Source organism: Poecilia reticulata, chromosome 22, assembly GCF_904066995.2.
Source record: "Poecilia reticulata chromosome 22, P_reticulata-male-v2, whole genome shotgun sequence".
Taxonomy (NCBI): domain Eukaryota; kingdom Metazoa; phylum Chordata; class Actinopteri; order Cyprinodontiformes; family Poeciliidae; genus Poecilia; species Poecilia reticulata.
Genome location: NC_088851.1, coordinates 13,053,558 through 13,073,774, shown reverse-complemented (window position 1 = coordinate 13,073,774; position 20,217 = coordinate 13,053,558). Strand labels below are relative to the sequence as shown.

Here is a 20,217-nt window from a genome sequence, read left to right as displayed (position 1 = left end):
GTTCAAAAGCAAACATCATGTCTGGCACACATGTTGAGCTGCACAATAGGCAAATAATAAGCCAGGCTTCTATAAGCGGTTTTATTGAACATTAAAAGAAAGCACACCCTAATAATAATTTCAAATACTTCTGGATTTCCTTGGTTATACTATTATTTACATTTTAATTAACATTTTTGAACACTCAATTGATTACATGCTGTTAATATTTTATAAACAAAAGTAAAGCAGATATGAAAGTTATAGTGACACCCTCACTGTCTCCGTAAGACATGAGAGCAAAAGTAGCAGCAAAAGTGCAATTAAAACATCATCATCAACTGTGACGGCCTCTACTAAAGCAGGAGCTTTTAAGTGTTATTGTTGTCCTGGAACCTCGAGATGAGGGTTAACCCAATTCCACCATGAAAAGACACTGAGAATGACCTTCATAAGCAACAATTATTCCTTATCTATTTGAGTTATAAAGTCCTTTAAAACTATTTGAAGTCCATCCTTTTGCAATTATTTATGCTCTCATGGAAAACGTTTATCCTGAAATTGCATATCTGAGCAAAATCAGTCAGAGTATCAATGCTTAGAGAAATAATAATTGTAATAATAAATAAAGCTCAATTGAAAATTGATTGATAATTTACCTACAAATGGCCTTACAGCGTTTCACACAGGCTTTATTTAAACATGCACACAAAAAGGTAGAAAACCAAACATTTACAGTCAGAAATATAGATTTTAATGCAAGGTCATTGCCGATGTGCATCCACCTCAGCATTGTGGGTCTGGTACAATACTGCCGTTGTTGAGGTTATCACTCTGTCAATAAAATGGTCTTTAATTAGGACCTGGTCCCTGGTTCTGACTTTATTCCAAGGTGATATGGAAACACCAAGTGTGTTTTAGTTTTTTCCTAAAAATCCAAGTTAGCAGCAAATAATGAAGAAATAAATGACCGAATTACAAGGCTGGAAACAAAATGTTATGTAGTAGCTGAAATAACTTGGAAGGCAACATGAAATTGATCTGGGCAGCTCAGAGAAGGGAATGTAGTCAGTGTCACTTGTGCTTTTAATTGACGTTTAAAAAGTCTGAGACACATTCAGTTCCTCTTTCACGCTTTGGCCTTATGATATTTACCATATATTGTCAAGGATTAAACTTTCTGTCTTCAGGCAAGGTTAAGGCATCTGATTTCTAACCAACTCGTCAGCTGTGCCAGAGTAAACCCAAAGGCCAAGTATTTATGACCTCCTCTTAAATATTACAAAAACATCACCCACAATATCCCATGGCTGTATCGACGTCTAAACTTTTATTTCTCTCTTACTTTAAAACACTCACTTACTTTAAAACACACCGCACAGTTTTTATGCCATTGTGTTTTGGTTTTCATCAATGTAAAGTAAATAGTCTGTACATCGATGTTAAACATTACAGTTTTGTAATGTTAAAAATAGCACTAATTTAAAATAACTGAAATCTATAACCACATACAAACTCATGTTGATTATGAGTCATTAAACACTCTGGCCTCTGGCTAACCTCAAATTAAAACATTTAAGATATTAAAAAAATGCTCTGAAATGATTTATCATGGTTGTAATGTTTTATTTTTCTTTTGTTTTCTTTAGTTTTGTCACATCACAAGCCCTGGTGTTGTTGTGAAGTGTGAAGACTTTGTATATCCAATGTAGTCCAACAACTTTGAGGTTGTTATAAAAGGTCTGCTTGTGTCTTTTAAATGCTGTTTACTGAATTTAAGTTGGCACCAGTTCACTTGAATGAAGCTGCTAAGGCCTCATAGTAGCCACAGAGGGAAACGGTTATCAAATTAAAGAGTCTGAGTTTCTACAAAATGAAAATATTTAATTTGATATTTAAAAAAACCCAACACATTCTGGAAAGCTTCAAAGGTTCAGCAATGTAATTTTACACGGAGAGAGACGAGTGGGTAGAAACCTTAGCGGCAGCTCAGAGGAACCGTCTTTATTGTATGTTTGCAGCCTAATTGGCTAAAGTTTTTTTTTAGGATTATCCAATTTAATGCCTTATTCTGTGGGTCTTCTTCATTGTAGAACAATGAGGTGACTGTGTGAGGGAATGTTTAACATCTGACACAAGAGTCAGGCAGCAACTGACTGCAGAGAAACATCCAAGTGTCTTAAGATATTTGCTTCAAGGGCAGAACGAAAGCGGTATAATAGGTTTACACAAGTAATGCTTAGGATGGTTGGGAAAAGGGCAGCAGGCCTCAGAGGAGGACGGGAGTTTGAAATCCCACTGCTCTCGCCCTTGTGATTATCATAGATATTAAGTCAGGGGGAAAGAAGTTGAAGTTGAAGTTGTGCGTTGGTCCGTCCGCAGGCAGCCTTCAGCGGCTGCCATTCGACAGCCACCTTCTTTAGCCTGGTGCTTTGACATGTGGAGGACAGCGTGGCAGGCCTGATGAGGGCTTTAGCTCAGCAGATCTGTCACTCCAACGAGCCTCTCATCTTCCCCCCGACACACTGGGTGATTAACCCCACCAAACGTTCGTGTCTCCCCTCACCCTCCTCTTCACCCCAGTATCTGGGACGCGGACATTTTGTTCCCTTTCATTTCTACATTTGTCTCTTGTCTCTAGCATGTGAAAAGCTGTTATTGACTCTCTGTTTGCTTGTATTACTGCCATCTCACTCTGCTATCCCGTCTCACTGTCAGAACTTGCTCTGATCTCAGTCTGTTGTCCCACTTTTCTCCTCCCATCCCCCTGTCTTCACCTTGATTCTTTTCCTTTTGTTTATGCTTTTTTTTTTCCTTCATGAATTTGCCTCCTCTTTGGGAGCAGAAACTTTTAGTTCTCACAAATGTTATGCTGTACAGCATCCGTACCTGACTCATCGTTTACTTATTTATGTAAGAGATGGATCAGAATAGGGATACCTGAGTAATTCTTAGCTTTTAGGCCAAGAACCTTTCATTTGTTTCTTGAATTAATGCAGAGATTTATTATGAAGCTCATTTTGTTGTAATAGTAGTTTGTCATCGTCTCCACAGCTTCAAGAAGTGAAGCTTAGAAATAAAAAAAACTCCAGTTCTGAGTTATATGAAGTACTTAGGTTGTTTATGATCCACCTGACAATAAATGTAATGTTTTCTGGGGTGAAGGTTAAAAAACTCAAGAGGAAGATTTTTTTTTTCTTTTTCCATTACAAACTTAATTGGCATGACAAAGAAGTGGATCTTCAGCTGTGCAGAAGTACCACATGCATGGTGCAGCATTGAAATAAGGATAATAGCAATAACAATTAGTTTGTTATTCGTGCAATATTTCTGTAGCATTTACATCAATTCAATTCCAGAAGGGTCACATGTTGTTTTATTGTTGTTTTGATTGTTTTTGAAAGCCATATCATCAGCTAAATTAAAACGTTTCAAAAATAGATTAGAAGATATTCTCTAAAGTGCTTCTGTACAAGCTATCCAAGATGAATTGGAGACAATTTTTGTTAATATTTAAAATTTCAACTGTCAAGCATTCACACTCTGCACAACCTGACTCAACCTGCTCTAATGCCCACACCTGATGTATGTGTTTGTGGGTAAACTCGTAGAGAGCGGTGGGACACTGAGTTGGAGTAAAGGAGAATAATCTGTAAAATGTGGGCTAACAACAACATCAGCAATACGGTTTTTACCAGTAATATTGCCATTAAATATTAATTGTGCATCCTTACTTTAAATGTTTTTACTGGCTACAGGAAACAATAGTCAAATGTTATTAAATAGTGAAAGGCAGCATGCCTCATTAACCACTGAAACATTATATTGTGATAATCTATATAGTTAACTTTTAGAGAAACATTGACTGAAAATGTGTGCTTAGTCGAAGGGCGCTACTTTCAAGCTTGACTCCATCTGATTTCACCAGAGGGGGGCTTCTTCATGATATCAGATAATTGGATTGCAAAGTTACTTCCAACACTTGTTATGACCTTTAGCATTTAGTGCAAAACTCCATCCAACTTGCTAAAAATCATTTTTGCACAGAAAGTGACCAATCATAACAATCGAAAATAACAACCAACAAATCATGTATTCCAAGCTGTATTTTGCTAATTAATCAGCACGTTAGCTGATTCTGAAATGATGTATAGTTTCGCCTTTACTCAGAAGCCTGTGAGTTGGTAGTAACTCTTGTAGACACAAGTAATACATTATACCTATTAATTTTTAAATGTTCTATTCAAAACCACAAGTCTAGGACCTTTATAGGACCTAAAAATACAATATATAGAATCTGCCTGTACGTCTGCTTTGCCTTTTGTGTTAGAAAATAAAGCCAGTCTCAGTTTTCTTTGTCTTCTGGATATGTTTGCTTGTCTGTGGCTGTCAAATATTTTCTAAGCTTTGAAACAATAAGTCCTTATAGCAGACTGTCATGATGCCTCAACATATCACTGTGTTCACTTTTTATTCAGGAGGATGTGAAAGGATTAGATTCTTTAAACAAACCCTTCTCCATTTAAAGACGAGCCAGTTCCATTCACAAAACAGCAGCAGTGGCCCAAGGTTTGTAGATGAGAAATGGCATCAAATCAAAGTTGGATGAGATGTTGATTGAAGCATTCTGATGGGTTCTGACAACAGACGCCGTCCCTTGAGCGCTGTGTACAGAAAGGAGCTTCAGCCATTTTAGGTTTTCAAATTAGCCGCACAGAATAAAAATCTGTCAGCTTCAATTGTTTCCTTGTGTTTTTTTTTTTCAAGCATTGACCTACAAAAATTCCTTATAAAGTGTTATTTTCAGCTTAAGGTGGAAACCAGAAGTCACCAAGTCGGATATAAGATGGATACCGCGTCACATAAACCAGTGGTCTTAATTAATTTGAGACTTTAGTCTTCAGGTTTTTCTTTTAGCATTCAGAGCCATGTGACAGTCTTGATGTATCTTTCTAATGACCGGCCCAAAGAAGACACCAGCTGCAGGATAAGGTGTGCTCGTCTTAAAACAGGACGCCAGTGAGGAATGAATTGCTATTGTCCTCAATGCTAAGGGAGAATCTTATTGGGGGTAAAATTGGGGATCATTAGGATGAAGAAGCTAGACAGACAATGAAAACTTAATCTGGGTGAAAACCCGTTCCTGAAGTAGTTTTTTTTTCCCTATTAGGTAGAAGTACATTTCCACAAAACAGGGAAAATTCAACTACTATTTGAGTCATTAAAACCTTTACAGCAACCTTTACAGAGAACAAGATTAAAAATCAGATTGTTGAACCAAAATGATTCTTTAGGTATCATAATCTGAAGGGTTTGATCTGGATTTTACATATTTTGAATAAATGTGGTTTATGACCTGCTTAACATTTCACAAGAGCCCCGTGTTTCCTTTGTAGTGTTCATTTAGCCTCTTCCATTAGTTTCCCCCCGTTGCATCAGTCTCCTGTTACCACAGCTGTCAACTATTAGCATCAACTCCTTGTCTCCATCCCAGTCATACACAGAGTCCCATCAGGCATGACATCATGACAGGTGAAGTGATCCTCTCCATCATGTCACCTGTTAGTGGGTGGGATATATTAGGTAACCAGTGAGTATTTTGTTGTTAGTATTTTGTTGTTGTTAGAAGATGGAAAATAGACAGGGGTGAGTGTTTGGCAGTGTGATGAGAGGAAAGCGTCGGTGGCTTCTTCATAACTGCAGCTCCTCAAGTCCTTGTACACTCTTTCAGAAAAACAGTCTTCCATGATGGTTTGGCCCTCTTTCAGCTTGTTTGAGACAAACGGGTCCAATATAAAATATCTACTGGCTCAATTGTGGTTCTATATACAAAAGTAGATATTTATTTTCACTATAGAAATATATATCTGTACTCGAATGGAGACATAAAACTACCAGAGACTTTAACCAGAAGTGAAAATGTCTGGCAAAAGAAAAGAAAAAAACATTTGGTCTTTTTACATTAGGACTGAGGAACACCTTGTTCAAATCTGAGACTCTGTGGCCTTTTTTTTTCATATAACAGCACCATTACCAAGATTAGCTCACTTTACACCACAGTCGACCGGGAACAGTTCACTTCCTCGCATTTTATGTGATCAACACTGATGATCACAATATGTTGCCGTGCGATGAAAGCAGACCTCTCCCGTGTTTGACCCGTCACTGCATCGAATGGCCGGGTCTGTGTAAAGAGCTGCCGTCAGCTTTAATGCAGCCTCAAAGCTCTGATTGACTCAGTTGTTTCCTGATTTACGGGGGATGAATCCACCCGGGCCGAATGTCATCATGGCAAGAGTTTAAAAACATTAAAAAAAATCTTAACTCTGAAGATTTCTGCTTTTGACATGACGTGCCTTGCAGCGCAGCCTGACAAAAGCTCGGTCCATCTGCCTCTCTGACAGTCCGTCTGTTTCAAGCAGGAATGCTCAGATGCTGCTGATCAGTGGTTCTCAATGGTTTCTGCATGCCAGAAGAACATTGGTATTGTTGATACTCTCTGTCCCCAAAAATGCCTTTGTTGGCCATAAAGAAATAACATTTTCTTCTGTAATGCAAAAAAAACACCATCTGGAGTCACTTTAAAGAACCGCGAGATGAGTTTGTATTTACTGTTAACATTCAGATGGGGTGGAGAATGCTGGGATGTTGCTATGGGAGCTTCAGTCCAATCAGAATCATCCTCCTCCTTCTTTCTCTTGGAGTTTTTCTTCTCTGCAGCACATTTGGAACAATTTCCCACTGATGAACACTGCCAGCCCTCTTTCTGATGGAGGCCACCGCTTGTTATGGTAATTGCTTACTACTGGTGGCAAAGTTCACGGGTTCGTGCAGCACTCAGGCAGGGATACAGTCCGCTGTGATGTCTTTTGCATCTGGATTCATACTTGTTGGAAGTGAGAGGCCCAGACGAGTGTGAACAGCAGTTATTAGAGAGGACTCTCGTCTCTGAGAGCTCATCTTGTTTTTGTTTGCGCTGCCCAAGTGCTCATCACAGAGTTAGTCATTACGCCAGCTGTGTGGTGGGTTTTCGACGGGAATTCACTCACACCCGTGGACCAACAAGAACTATAAAATGGGGTCAAGTGGGAAACCATCTGGACATCAGGGAATCATTTCAAACACAACAGTGGTTTGTGTTCAACACTGAATGAATTTATGTCATAGGAGCCAAACTTTTTAAGCACGCATGGTCTTACCTGGTAATCATTGATGTTACTGATATAATATTGATATTAGCCATCATGTCTCTTTCCCACAGAGTCAGATGTTGAATATCGCCTTGCATAATATAGAGTTTCTGGTTTATGTCTGTGCTTTGACTAGGCCTTTCTACCTCTGATTCTTTTCTCTTTCAACTATTGAGTAGTAGATGTGCTGCTGCATTTGAAACTGTTGCCCTCTTAAGCCGTTTTCGCACTGCAAGGAACGGAACGGTACGGAACGGAACGGTACGGAACGGAACGGTTCCACCCGTACTGCAGCCCTGTTGTGTTTGCATATACACTGAGGGAGCCATCGAAGCTGTACCTGATGTTATTATTTTTGAAACTAAACAATGGTTTTGATGTAGCGGCCGAAGCGTTTTCCTCAGAGATGCGGCGGAAAACTTTCTCTTTCCTCGTTGACCGATCTAGCTCATTCTGTACTCGTTCATCAGCGAGTAAGCGGAGGAAAAAATTTACCTCATCATGGGACCAGGTGATTGCACTATATTGAGACGAATCCATTGCTAATTAAAACTAATAATAAAAATATTGAAAAGAGCACTCTTTACACAATAAAATACAGTTTAGTGAGAGCCAGCTGTCAACGGAAAATCAACGTCTGACTCCATAACAACCAGCGGCCAATCAGCTGCAGATTCTAAGCAGAACCGATTGGCCAGCCCGATTGGAACCACAGCTCTTGTGGTTCCAAGGAGCCGGGTAGAACCGGTCGGAAGTTCTAATGTAAACACGATCGGCCCTACTTTGAAACCGTTCCGTTCCGTTCCGTTCCGTTCCTTGCAGTGCAAAAACAGCTTTAGTGACCCAGTTTGGGCTAAGCTTCATCCGTAAGACAGATTGCTTCACATTTGACTTTCCTGCCAGGTCCTGTGGCTGGGAAACGAGAATAAATCACAAAGTAGATGGACGGATTTGCAGCCGTACCCTTTCACCTGTTACAGTATTCTTTGGACGATACAAGTTACAAGCTCAAATCATCACCCAGCACCGTGCTTGGCAGTTGATTTGACATGTTTGTGCAGATATGATGTTCTTGTCCTTTTTTTTTTTTTTATGTGGTGCATTTTATCCAAAAATCTCTAATTTACTCTGATATGACGGAGGACAGGTCACTTAATGGATGCAGAATTGATGCCCTGTATCATACTACATTACTTTTACCAAGAAGAGACTTTGTCCTGCAAATCGTACATAGAAGCCACACATTTTCAGTGGTTTTCTATCTATCGTGTCATTGATTTTGAAATGTAACATGCTAACCGAGGCCTGTAGAGTCTGAGCCATGCACTGTCTATGAGAGTGATGTGAAGTTTGCGTCGCGTCAGTGAAGCTGGGACGTAACATTTCACAGACGTAGCCCTGCCCGAGTGCCTGTCTTTCCAGTCACTTTTATTCAAAAGTAGACTTTGGTTCACCCAAATCCGCTTCTAATAAGTTTTGAAAACTAAATTCAACAGATATGACTCAAAAGAGTCTGACTCGGATCCCGTTCTTAGTGCTAAGCATTGACTAAACATTTTTTTAAGTCTAAATTTGAAAACAATTGCCTAAATTTATTGAATAAAGCAGTCATCAATCTGTTTCTTACTATGTTTTTTTTAGCTTGTGAGTATTTTGGACATGGCGACTTTGGTCAAAATGTCAAAACGTTTGGACACTCCTCTCTTAGCATGACTAGCAGCTGCTTAAAAATGTTTTCTCTCTGTAGAACAGTGGAATTTAGTAGTTTGGCCTATATCCTCCATGGTAGCAAATGGAGAATATACTATCTCCATCTTTTATAGAGGTAGTAACACTGATAATGATTAATTTATCAATTAATTTGATTACCAGCATCTTACTCTCAATCCCCTTGAATGCAGTGAAGTCAGATTTAATTTATCACATACTGTTTTGCACTTTATCTTAGATTTTGTTCTTCAGATAAGGAAATTGTGCTTCTTGCTGTTGTTTTTTTGTCACCCCCCTCTCCCTCCGTTTTGTCCAGATGCATAAACAATTAATTGAAAGACGGATGACTCTGAGACAGAAGTTAGAAAGTCTGCCTCGATGCTGAACAGAAATCAGGATTTAGCGCTGCAGCTGTTCGTTCCTCCATGTCCATCTGACAAGACTGATGTGGAGCTAATTGTAGAGAAAAGAACTTAAATTAGCTTTGACTCAGGGGATTACAGACAAAATGAGCAGAAATGTTCATCACCTGTGATCCTGTCAGTGCCTCCCTGCCGCTATTATGGCTATGATCTGAGTTTGAAGCTTACCTTCACTACATGTAATAATGTGCTTTATATCTTCCGTGGAGCAGTGGGAAATGCTTTAAGTGTTGAATGACAGCAGAATGAAAGAATTGAGAGACTGTGGTGTGCACTGAATGTCAGCCAGCTCATCATCCTCGAGTCTGCATGTGTGACAGAGTCAAACTATTTGTCTTCCTGCAGCTGTGTGTATGTGCTTCACAAAGAGCTAAGCCGCTTGCTTTTTCCTTTTTCTTCATCTGCAGCCAAGAAATGGGTTTTTCACACCTGTGGGGCCGTGGGTCCTGAGGGCCCGACTCCCACTCAGTGCCTCAACTCCTACAGGAGCAGCAACATCAACATGACGGTCGGCACCCACGGGCCCCTCAAAGGCATTCAAATGTGGCGGGTCCCAGAAACGGGCACCTACAGGTAGGCCTGCTGCCAGGGTAAACGCACATTTACAAGCCATTTTCGCTGGAATAATTCATAGTCAGGGTTACTGCGGGTTTTCATGCAAACACTTCAGATTTTTCCAGACCTCATTTTATTAAGCTGACAGATCTTTCTTTGTCCATTTTTAACCATGAAATGTAAAAGTTCACTATGAGTTTATGGCATATATTTAACACCAACACTGGTTAGTGGATTAGTGGATGGAGAGACGAATCTTTTTAACAATGGGAACAGGAATAACACACCCGTTATTCATGGTTTCTTTTTCCTCCTTCCTTATCCAGATGGTGGGAAGTCAAAACATTTTTCCTTTGGAAGAATTTTGTCTGCAGCTGAACCCAGATATTTATATGATTGTAAATAAAGACAGAAAAACAATCATTTCTCAGTATCTTGAATTGTATCATACTAAACATTTCCTGTTTCTGGTCAGAATGACTTTCTGTTAAGCTTCAGATGGAATCTTTGCAAGTGTTTCTCTTGCTCTGGGTTTCAACATGACAAAATAGAATATAATGTAATAATATGAAATGTAATATAATTTATATTGTTCTGGGTTTGTACATATGGGTGCACATTTCTATGCTGTTTATACTTGTATATAATTGTATATGATTGATTGAATATATTGACAAAGAAGCAAGTTTGAGGCGTTTCCTTAAACTGCAACACACAACAGGAATCTACATTTTGTGAATTAGCCAATCAGAAGCTTACAAAGCTGTGGCATCATCACCTGGTCTTCAAAATATTATTTGCTTCTTTTTTTTTTTTAAATGAGCAGTGATTTAATCATTTTAAAAGGCAGTTTTACCAAATCAAGGTAAATTTATGGAAAACAAAGTCATTATTCTGGAATTCAGCAAATGGGAATAAATGACGAAGAGAAAAAATCTTTTATGCAGTCTATGTAAATATCTAATTTCAGCTGAACTGTTCTTAATGGTCAGGCCCATTTCACTTAAACTGATGAGTTTTCATCTGCTAGATTGCAAACTCAACCATTTGTACTTCTGATGTTTTTGCAGCAAATATGACTCTCCCCTCATGCCTGCCTCCGCTTCCATGCATCAATCCTCCACGAGCGAAGAGAAACATTCCTAGCAGATTCTCTTCAGAAGGGAGGACATGTGGCATGATTCACTCCCCACCTGAATACGAAACCGCCCACCCCCGTTGCCATGGTGGAGCTTTAAAATTTGGAAATTTGTCAACATTCAGAGCCAGTATGCTGACTTCACGGTGTGAGGTGCTCCATGATTATTGCTGCAGCCTTTTAGAAATCGATATTGCTCCTGTGGGCACTCCTGAAGATATGAGCCGTTTAAACCTGGATTTGACTCCGCGTAGAACTCTCTGGAAGCTCTGATTGCACAAAAACAAGCTGCACACAAACAACTGAAATGCCTGGGGCTATAAAAATAAAATAAAATAAACTAGCAGCATTGTGGACAGCACATGTTGTTCAGATTTGTTCTTCTACTGCCTCAGTTGGGCTTAATGTGACCCGTTAAACGAAGCTGATAATTAACCACAGAAATTCATCTGCAGCCGCCATAAGGCAAACATCTCCCCACCAAACTCAGCAGAGGAAGAACCCAATGCTCTTTATTTTCCTTCCTGATAACCTTTAAATACGTGTCTTGCGTTTTGTCTTTTTCAACATGCTTGTTGCCGCTCAGGATCACCGCCTGCGGTGCAGCTGGTGGGCGAAGCGTGATGGCCATGAGCAGGTCACTCGGTGTGTACATCGCAGCAAACTTCCTTCTCAGGAGGGCGGAGCTGCTTCACATCCTGGTGGGACAACAAGGAGAGAACGCTTGCCCCAACGTGAGTCCAGCAGAGCACCACGGCCAAAAAATGTACTACAAAAACTGTTGTTTTAGTATTTACGAATCCCTTCCAGCAGAATTTGGACCTAATAAAGAGTTAAGATTAGAAAGTGTCTTCCATAAGCTTGAATGTTTCCCTTAATCAAAAACAGGGAGGCTAAAAACAGCACAAACCCACAGAAACAAGGACACTCACTACATATCTGTAGTGAGAGTTGAACATTTTCCACCTTCACAAGAAACTGCCAGCAGCAAGAAGGAAACAATGGCAAGCAGTCACGTTCAAATGAACTTACTTGGATAAATAAGTTCACCTGAACTTACTTATTCAAATGAATAAATAAGTTAATTTATTTCTTTCTTAACGCAGTAGTGAAGTTGGGGAGTGAAGTTCAAAATCTGAATCGAAAATCTGGATAAATCATACTTAATATTTTACACCACAAAATACATATGCGATTATTTATCCTGCAAATCAGTTTAAACATTTTGTTCTTATAAATAAAGTTTAAGGCTCACAATGAAGTAGGGTATTGATATACTCTGGAGAGTACTTTTTATGACAATGGTTATAACGTCTTTTTCAGTACTTTCATTGTAGGAAAACCTCAAGAGAGTAAAAAAAAAACAAAGAGACTGAAGTGATACTTGTGGCCTGTCAGTGTCGTAAATTGCCAACTGTTAGAATGTCTTGTTTCAGAGCTTTCTCGGAAACAGATAAATGAGTTATTTAGCTTGTTTGGAAACCAGGCGTGACATCCTGTGCAGCCTGGGTTTTTCCTCCAGACCTTATAATTGTGTGTGGCCCCTTCCAGCTGCTATGTGGGTCGTTACTGCTGAGCTATACCTGCGCTTTGTCTCTGTATTCCCACTCGGCTCGTTTGTGTTGTGGTTGTTGTTTTTCTGGAAGAGAGAAAAAAAAAACCTCCTCTCCTCTGTCCTGCGATTATTACTTTTTAGCTCAACATGTCTTGAAGTGCTCTGTGCACACAGCAGAGAGGGAGTTACAAAGTTTAAGTGAAAGTGTTTAAAGTTCCTGGTATTTCCCCTCAGCTCTGACAACGAGACCAACACCTACAAGATTTCCCTTTGGAGATGATGAGAGCTCCTTTGTCTTCAGAAACACACACGCGCACACGCACACACATGCATTCACACGTGCAGAGTGAAAAACTGCAACATAAAAACCAGAAGACTGCGGGTTTTCATGCAGATTTTAGATCATTTTACTGACAGATCTTTCTTTGTCCATTTTTAACCATGAAATGTAAAAGTTCACTATGAGTTTATGGCATATAAATAGGGATTAGTGGATGGAGAGACGAATCTTTTTAACAATGGGAACAGGAATAACACACCGTTATTCATGGTTTCTTTTTCCTCCTTCCTTATCCAGATGGTGGGAAGTCAAAACATTTTTCCTTTGGAAGAATTTTGTCTGCAGCTGAACCCAGATATTATATGATTGTAAATAAAGACAGAAAACAATCATTTCTCAGTATCTTGAATTGTATCATACTAAACATTTCCTGTTTCTGGTCAGAATGACTTTCTGTTAAGCTTCAGATGGAATCTTTGCAAGTGTTTCTCTTGCTCTGGGTTTCAACATGACAAAATAGAATATAATGTAATAATATGAAATGTAATATAATTTATATTGTTCTGGGTTTGTACATATGGGTGCACATTTCTATGCTGTTTATATAATTGTATATGAGAATATATTGACAAAGAGCAAGTTTGAGGCGTTTCCTTAAATGCAATTACCCATAGAAGCTTACAAGCTGTGGCATCATCACCTGGTCTTCAAAATATTATTTGCTTTTTTTTTTTTTAAATGAGCAGTGATTTAATCATTTTAAGGCAGTTTTACCAAATCAAGGTAATTTATGGAAAACAAAGTCATTCTGGATTCAGCAAATGGAATATGACGAGAGAAAAATCTTTTATGCAGTCTATGTAATATCTAATTTCAGCTGAACTGTTCTTAATGGTCAGGCCATTTCACTTAAACTGATGAGTTTTCATCTGCTAGATTGCAACTCAACCATTTGTACTTCTGATGTTTTGCAGCAAATATGACTCTCCCCTCATCCTGCCTCCGCTTCCATGCATCAATCCTCCACGAGCGAAGAGAACATTCTAGCAGATTCTCTCAGAAGGGAGGACATGTGGCATGATTCACTCCCCACCTGAATACGAACACCCACCGCCGTTGCCATGGTGGAGCTTTAAATTTGGAAATTTGTCAACATTCAGAGCCAGTATGCTGACTTCACGGTGTGAGGTGCTCCTGATTATTGCTGCAGCCTTTAGAAATCGATATTGCTCCTGTGGGCATCCTGAGATATGAGCCGTTTAAACTGGATTTGACTCCCGTAGAACTCTCTGGAAGTCTTGATTGCACAAAACAAGCTGCACACAAACACTGAAATGCCTGGGGCTATAAAAATAAAATAAATAAACTAGCAGCATTGTGGACAGCACATGTTGTTCAGATTTGTTCTTCTACTGCCTCAGTTGGGCTTATGTGACCCGTTAAACGAAGCTGATAATTAACCACAGAAATTCATCTGCAGCGCCATAAGGCAAATCTCCCACCCAAATCAGCAGAGGAAGAACCAATGCTCTTTATTTTCCCTGATAACCTTTAAATCGTGTCTTGCGTTTTGTCTTTTTCAACATGCTTGTTGCCGTCAGGATCACCGCCTGCGGTGCAGCTGGTGGGCGAATGGGCCATGAGCAGGTCACTCGGTGTGTACATCGCAGCAACTTCCTTCTCAGGAGGGCGGAGCTGCTTCACATCCTGGTGGGACAAAAGGAGAGAACGCTTGCCCAACGTGAGTCCAGCAAGCACCACGGCCAAAATGTACTACAACTGTTGTTTAGTATTTACGATCCCTTCCAGCGAATTTGGACCTAATAAAGAGTTAAGATTAGAAAGTGTCTTCCATAAGCTTGATGTTTCCCTTAATCAAACAGGGAGGCTAAAAACAGCACAAACCACAACACAGGACATACTACATATCTGTAGTGAGAGTTGAACTTTTCACCTTCACAAGAAACTGCCAGCAGCAAGAAGGAAAAATGGCAAGCAGTCACGTTCAATATGAACTTACTTGGATAAATAAGTTCACCTGAACTTACTTATCAAATGAATAAATAAGTTAATTTATTTCTTTCTTAACGCAGTGTGAAGTTGGGGAGTGAAGTTCAAAATCTGAATCGAAATCTGGATAAATCATCTTAATATTTTACACCACAAAATACATATGCGATTATTTATCGCAAATCAGTTTAACATTTGTTCTTATAATAAAGTTTAAGGCTCACAATGAAGTAGGGTATTGATATTCTGGAGACTTTTTATGACAATGGTTTAACGTCTTTTTCAGTACTTTCATTGTAGGAAAACCTCAAGAGAGTAAAAAACAAGAGGACTGAAGTGATACTTGTGGCTGTCGTGTCGTAATTGCCACTGTTAGAATGTCTTGTTTCAGAGCTTTCTCGGAACAGATAATGAGTTATTTAGCTTGTTTGGAACCAGGCGTGACATCCTGTGCAGCCTGGGTTTTTTCCTCCAGACCTATATGTGTGTGGCCCTTCCAGCTGCTATGTGGGTCGTTACTGCTGAGCTATACCTGCGCTTTGTCTCTGTATTCCCTCGGCTCGTTGTGTTGTGGTTGTCTGGAAGAGAGAAAAAAAAACCTCCTCTCCTTGTCCTGCGATTATTACTTTTTAGCTCACATGTCTTGAAGTGCTCTGTGCAACAGCAGAGAGGGAGTTACAAGTTTAAGTGAAGTGTTTAAAGTTCCTGGTATTTCCCTCAGCTCTGACACGAGACCAACACCTACAAGATTTCCCTTTGGAGATGATGAGAGCTCCTTTGTCTTCAGAAACACACACGCGCACACGCACACACATGCATTCACACGTGCAGAGTGAAAAACTGCAACATAAAAACCAGAAGACTCTCTTGGATCATTTGAGCCCCTCCACCTGTCAATCACAGTCAGACTTCTTCTCTGTCCTCCCTTCAAGGCCTCTTAGAGTTTCAGCTCAGACAGATCTGGGAGTTGAGGCTCAGACAGAGCGAGAGAGAGAAACGTGGGCCCCTTCACACTTAAAGGCGGCCCGGCTGCAGGCTGTTCAGCATGATAGCGCACACAAAGCAGCACCGGTCCCTGAAATCTCAGCCAGGGTAGAGACACTGCTTCTGACATCACTCGCTAGCAAAATGTCCAGCTCCAAATTTTACAGACAGAAGAGAACAGGGGCAGCGCTCTGTCTTCTTGCGATGATGCAGGAAGCCTTTCAGTAAAGACGGCAGCAGATCTTGTTGTCCAACAAGAATAAAAACAAAAACCTGATTAAAGCAAAAGCTTAAATTGTCTTGGAAATACAACCTGGCTGCCTCAGTTTCTCCACCTGGATATGTCTGCTCACTGCTACAAAGTCAAACTCCCAAACTCAAAGCATCTGGGTTTTAGCTGCCGCTCCGTCTTCACATATCTGACATTCTTATTATTGAAACAAAACTCTTCAGCCAACTGACATCTTTTTTTCCCCCTGCTGCAGTCCAACGGTGCGCTGAATAAGATCTGCCTGGAGCACAGCAGCCCCATGGTGGAAGGAACTCAAGTGAAAGGAGGTGGGGGAGGCGGCGGCGGGGCGACGTACGTGTTCAAGGTAGGAATAGATCAAGGTTTGGAAAGGATGGGGGGGCGGGTTAAAAATTTAAAAACAGCTCTTGAATTATGTGAAAAGGTTGGTGGTCATGGTCAAATGGGCAAAAATCAGCAGTGAAGCGTTACTTTTCCTGGTGAAACGCAAGATGTTGTAGTCAAAAGGAGTTTTTTTTTTTAATAAGTTCTACCCACTAGAGGATAGGACATAAAACTATTATGACTTCATGAAAAACAAAAGTATTCAGTCTTTATGTTTGACACAAACTCAAATGAAATGTGTTTGATTGACTGGAGCCAATTACAATTTCTCCCCTGATCCCCAAACCTTAATTTTATTACAATTTAATGGGATAAATGAACACAAACCAGCTCATAATTGTAAAGTTATATTTAGTACCACTCTGAAACTTGATTCATGCATTTGCTTTCCTGACTCTTCATCAAATCAAATCCAGCGGTGCGACCCTCTGCCGTCAGCAGTCGCCCAATCAGCTAATAAAGTCCAGCTGTGTTTAATTCAAGCTCGGAATAAATCCTGCTGTTCTGTGACGGCCTCAGATATTTGATGAAGAACATTAGTGAACAAACAGCATCAGTTCATTGTTGGAAAATGGAAAAATGATGGCATGAATACGAACCTATTGAGACATGGGTGTGTGTGTAAGATGACAAGAAATACATTAATCAGAGAAGTATGGTAAGAAGAAAAGCTTGCTGGATTACTGCTGATTACAAACTGTAACAGATCCTGTTTGTAGTTTGTCTCCAGTCAGTTCAGAGGAGATCAAAACTTTTTGAAAACTGCGTGGTGAAAAAACTTTCACTGCAGCATCCACGGTGGTGGCACGGTCATGCTGTGTGGATGCTTTGGGAAAATGTATGGAGCTAAACGCAGGAAAATCTGAAGCAATAATTTAGATTCAATACGGAAGGAGTGGCGTTTAGCAAATGGATCTGTAAAGCGTGTAATATTGTTCAAGTATTTCTCACATGAGTGATATTTTGTCAAATGTAGGATAATTCTGTTCATTAGTTTAAATATTTTCTGTCTAATACAGTAGGTAAAAGTTCACAGGTAATGGATTTTTTTTTCCGTGGATGTACAGAAAACGTGGATTCACGTTTACAATCAATACGCACCTTTAGTTTGTGTTTATTCTGAAATTACAGTAAGTGTATAATAGTGATTATGAACCTTTGTTAAAATGTATTACAGCCCATTATGAACCGGAGAGCCACTCTCACATAAAGTCCGGATCATTTAACGAAGAAATTAATTCTCTCTTTTCTAATCAGAAGTACTAGGTTGATGTAATGGATCAAAAAAATCTAAATAAAAATTTTTACTAATGCAACTGCACTTTTTCAATTCTTTGTTTTAATCAATAAATCAGTTGTTCATTGGACCTCATGTTAAATTTGTATGATTGAGGATGAGCCCAAGAAGTTAAAAGGAAGTGGTAATGCATATCAACCTGGGAAATGATCCTGAGATCCTAATTTACTGTAAAACTGTAAAAAATGCTGATACAGGTGGACAGAGGAGTGTACATCCCTCTCATCATCGCTGCTGGCGGAGGCGGGCGAGGCTACAGCAGCCTATCAGAAACCCAGCTGGAGCAGATGGACTATGACCCCAGCCAACCAGGACGCAATGGGAAGTCTCACTCCTCAGGTACGCAGCATATGCACAAGCACACTGGTGTGCATCAGTGCTGTTGGTTTGTGTGTGAGTGAATGCTGCTGAAAGAACAGTTGTGCATGCATGCCATCATCTGTGTCAGTGAAATAAGTCATTTCAGGGAAAACGCACTGACGGGGTTTATATAAGTAATTACTGTTTCATAAATATTCCCCCTCTGTGTGTCAGCGTCTGTGCTCAAACACAAAACAGTGTGATAATTGAGTTCTGTTTCAGAAGACAATTGGGGCAATCAGAGACTTGGGCTGGCAACTACTTTTCTTTAATTCACTTTAAATTCAAGTTAAATCCCTTTTCACCGTTTCTTCGATATTCCAAATCCTAACAAGTTGTCCCAAATGTGTAATAATTATCGGATTTGTGCGAACGTTTTAGCGTCTGTCCAAAATACAATCAGTAGTTTGAAAAATCCCATTATGCACAATGTTTTGACCCCTTCATTATACTGCTAAATTAATTCAGAAGCACAACATGATCGGATCCTGCACGTACAGTTTGCGCTTGTTGGTGCGCAATCATCCCACCTGTCTACTTACAACCAATCAACAGACAGTTCAACACCTGGTGATGCATAACAAGCCATTTCTGTCACTTTTTTACAGCGTTCAGATGGTGGCAGTGATCATTGAACTGAAAAATTAAGTCAAGTCTAAAAAACACCAGAAAAAGAAAGCATTGTCTGTTTCCAGCGCAGAAGTCAACACCGCTTCTTCAGAAAAAAGGAACATTATGTTATGATGAAAACACAACCTTCTTTTGTGTCCGCTCGTCCTGCCTACTCCCCAACCAAAAGCAGCTCAAAAGAATTAGACAAAGACAGCTAAGTCAGTGGTCACCTATCGCGGTTTATGTGTTCGGTGTGCTCATGGAGGACTGTGTGTGCGATATTTTCAACTCCCAAAGCACTTTGACATTAAATATACGGGTTTGTTTGGTGACAGGTGGAGGCGGTGGTTGGAATGACAGCTCTCCTGTCAGCCAGGGTGGCCGGCCGTTGGTGCTGGGAGGCCAGGGGGGGCAGGCCTGTCATAAGTTCTGGCAGACCCGTGGTGGCTTTGGAGGCGGCGGGGGTGGATGTACGTCAGGGGGCGGCGGCGGAGGCTACAGAGGTGAGTTCATGAGGAGCTGCCAGTTTCTCCAGGCTTTATAAGCTGCTTCAAGCTGTTTGCCAGTGTGTTGTTTTTATTAGTGTTAAAGTAACTACTTTTCAACTTTTACTGTTATCTCTTTTTTTTTTTTTTACGCTGTAATGTAGATGTTAACCTAGAATATTTGTTTGGTTTGTTTATTTTCCTAACTGTTGATCTCTGCTCTTTAAAGCACTCTGGCATGCATTGAGCATAAAACCTGCCCTTTAAATAGAGTGGCGTTTCTGGGAGTCTGACACCTGCTGTCACTGGTCTCCTCTTTAGCTGTGTTCATACAGCATCCAGTTTTATTTCCCCAAATGTGAGCCATACCCATTTGACTTTTTCATGGTTGTTTGAGCAGCACAATTTTGAAATATTCACCCTCCAAAAACAATCTGAATTTTTCCCACTTCCATATGTAGTGGTAAATGTGATGTGTATCTGATTGTTTTCAAAGGGTTTGCAATCTGAACAGTCGTGTCCCATTTTATCAGACTTTTATGTCATTGATGTGAGGGGTGCATCATAATTCTGAAGAACAAACCAGGTGCGGTAAAGTTGGATGGTGAATAATGGCTGAAAATTGTAATTATGACAAAGTTCTGGCTGTGACTGTGCATCCAAACTGACTTCACTACAAACGTTGGGAGTCAATGCACTTCAAATGGCTATTGCTATTACTAATGCTATTCCTACAAGCTTCCTTTGTTTTGTCATGATTTGGTGGCAATACTTTTGATTTTTGATGAATACATTTTAAAATTGATCTATAGATACAGTGATTCCCCACATGCCACTGGCAGCATTTAGGCTACCATTAGCATTTTGGCTAATTTTAGCTTGTACACTAATTTCCACATGCTTATGACTTTCCACATGCAATTGAGAACATTGCAGCTGATTTTTAGCATCAGAACGCTGGGTTCCAACCAACGGGCACACTTTGGCAGGCCCCGCTTAAATTTCT

At 40.0% G+C, this 20,217-nt stretch overlaps 1 protein-coding gene across 4 annotated transcripts in view; it reads left to right on the top strand.

Annotated features, from left to right (window-relative positions):
* alk (ALK receptor tyrosine kinase) overlaps positions 1-20,217 on the top strand; it is a 434,911-nt gene that overhangs the window by 389,361 nt on the left and 25,333 nt on the right. For all 4 annotated transcript variants that reach the window (XM_081603121.1, XM_081603122.1, XM_081603118.1 and 1 more), the window contains exons 12-16: positions 9,709-9,874; positions 11,581-11,728; positions 16,309-16,419; positions 17,952-18,093; positions 19,062-19,229. In XM_081603121.1, the coding sequence (XP_081459247.1) occupies positions 9,709-9,874; positions 11,581-11,728; positions 16,309-16,419; positions 17,952-18,093; positions 19,062-19,229 (735 nt within the window). The remainder of the gene's footprint in view (positions 1-9,708; positions 9,875-11,580; positions 11,729-16,308; positions 16,420-17,951; positions 18,094-19,061; positions 19,230-20,217) is intronic.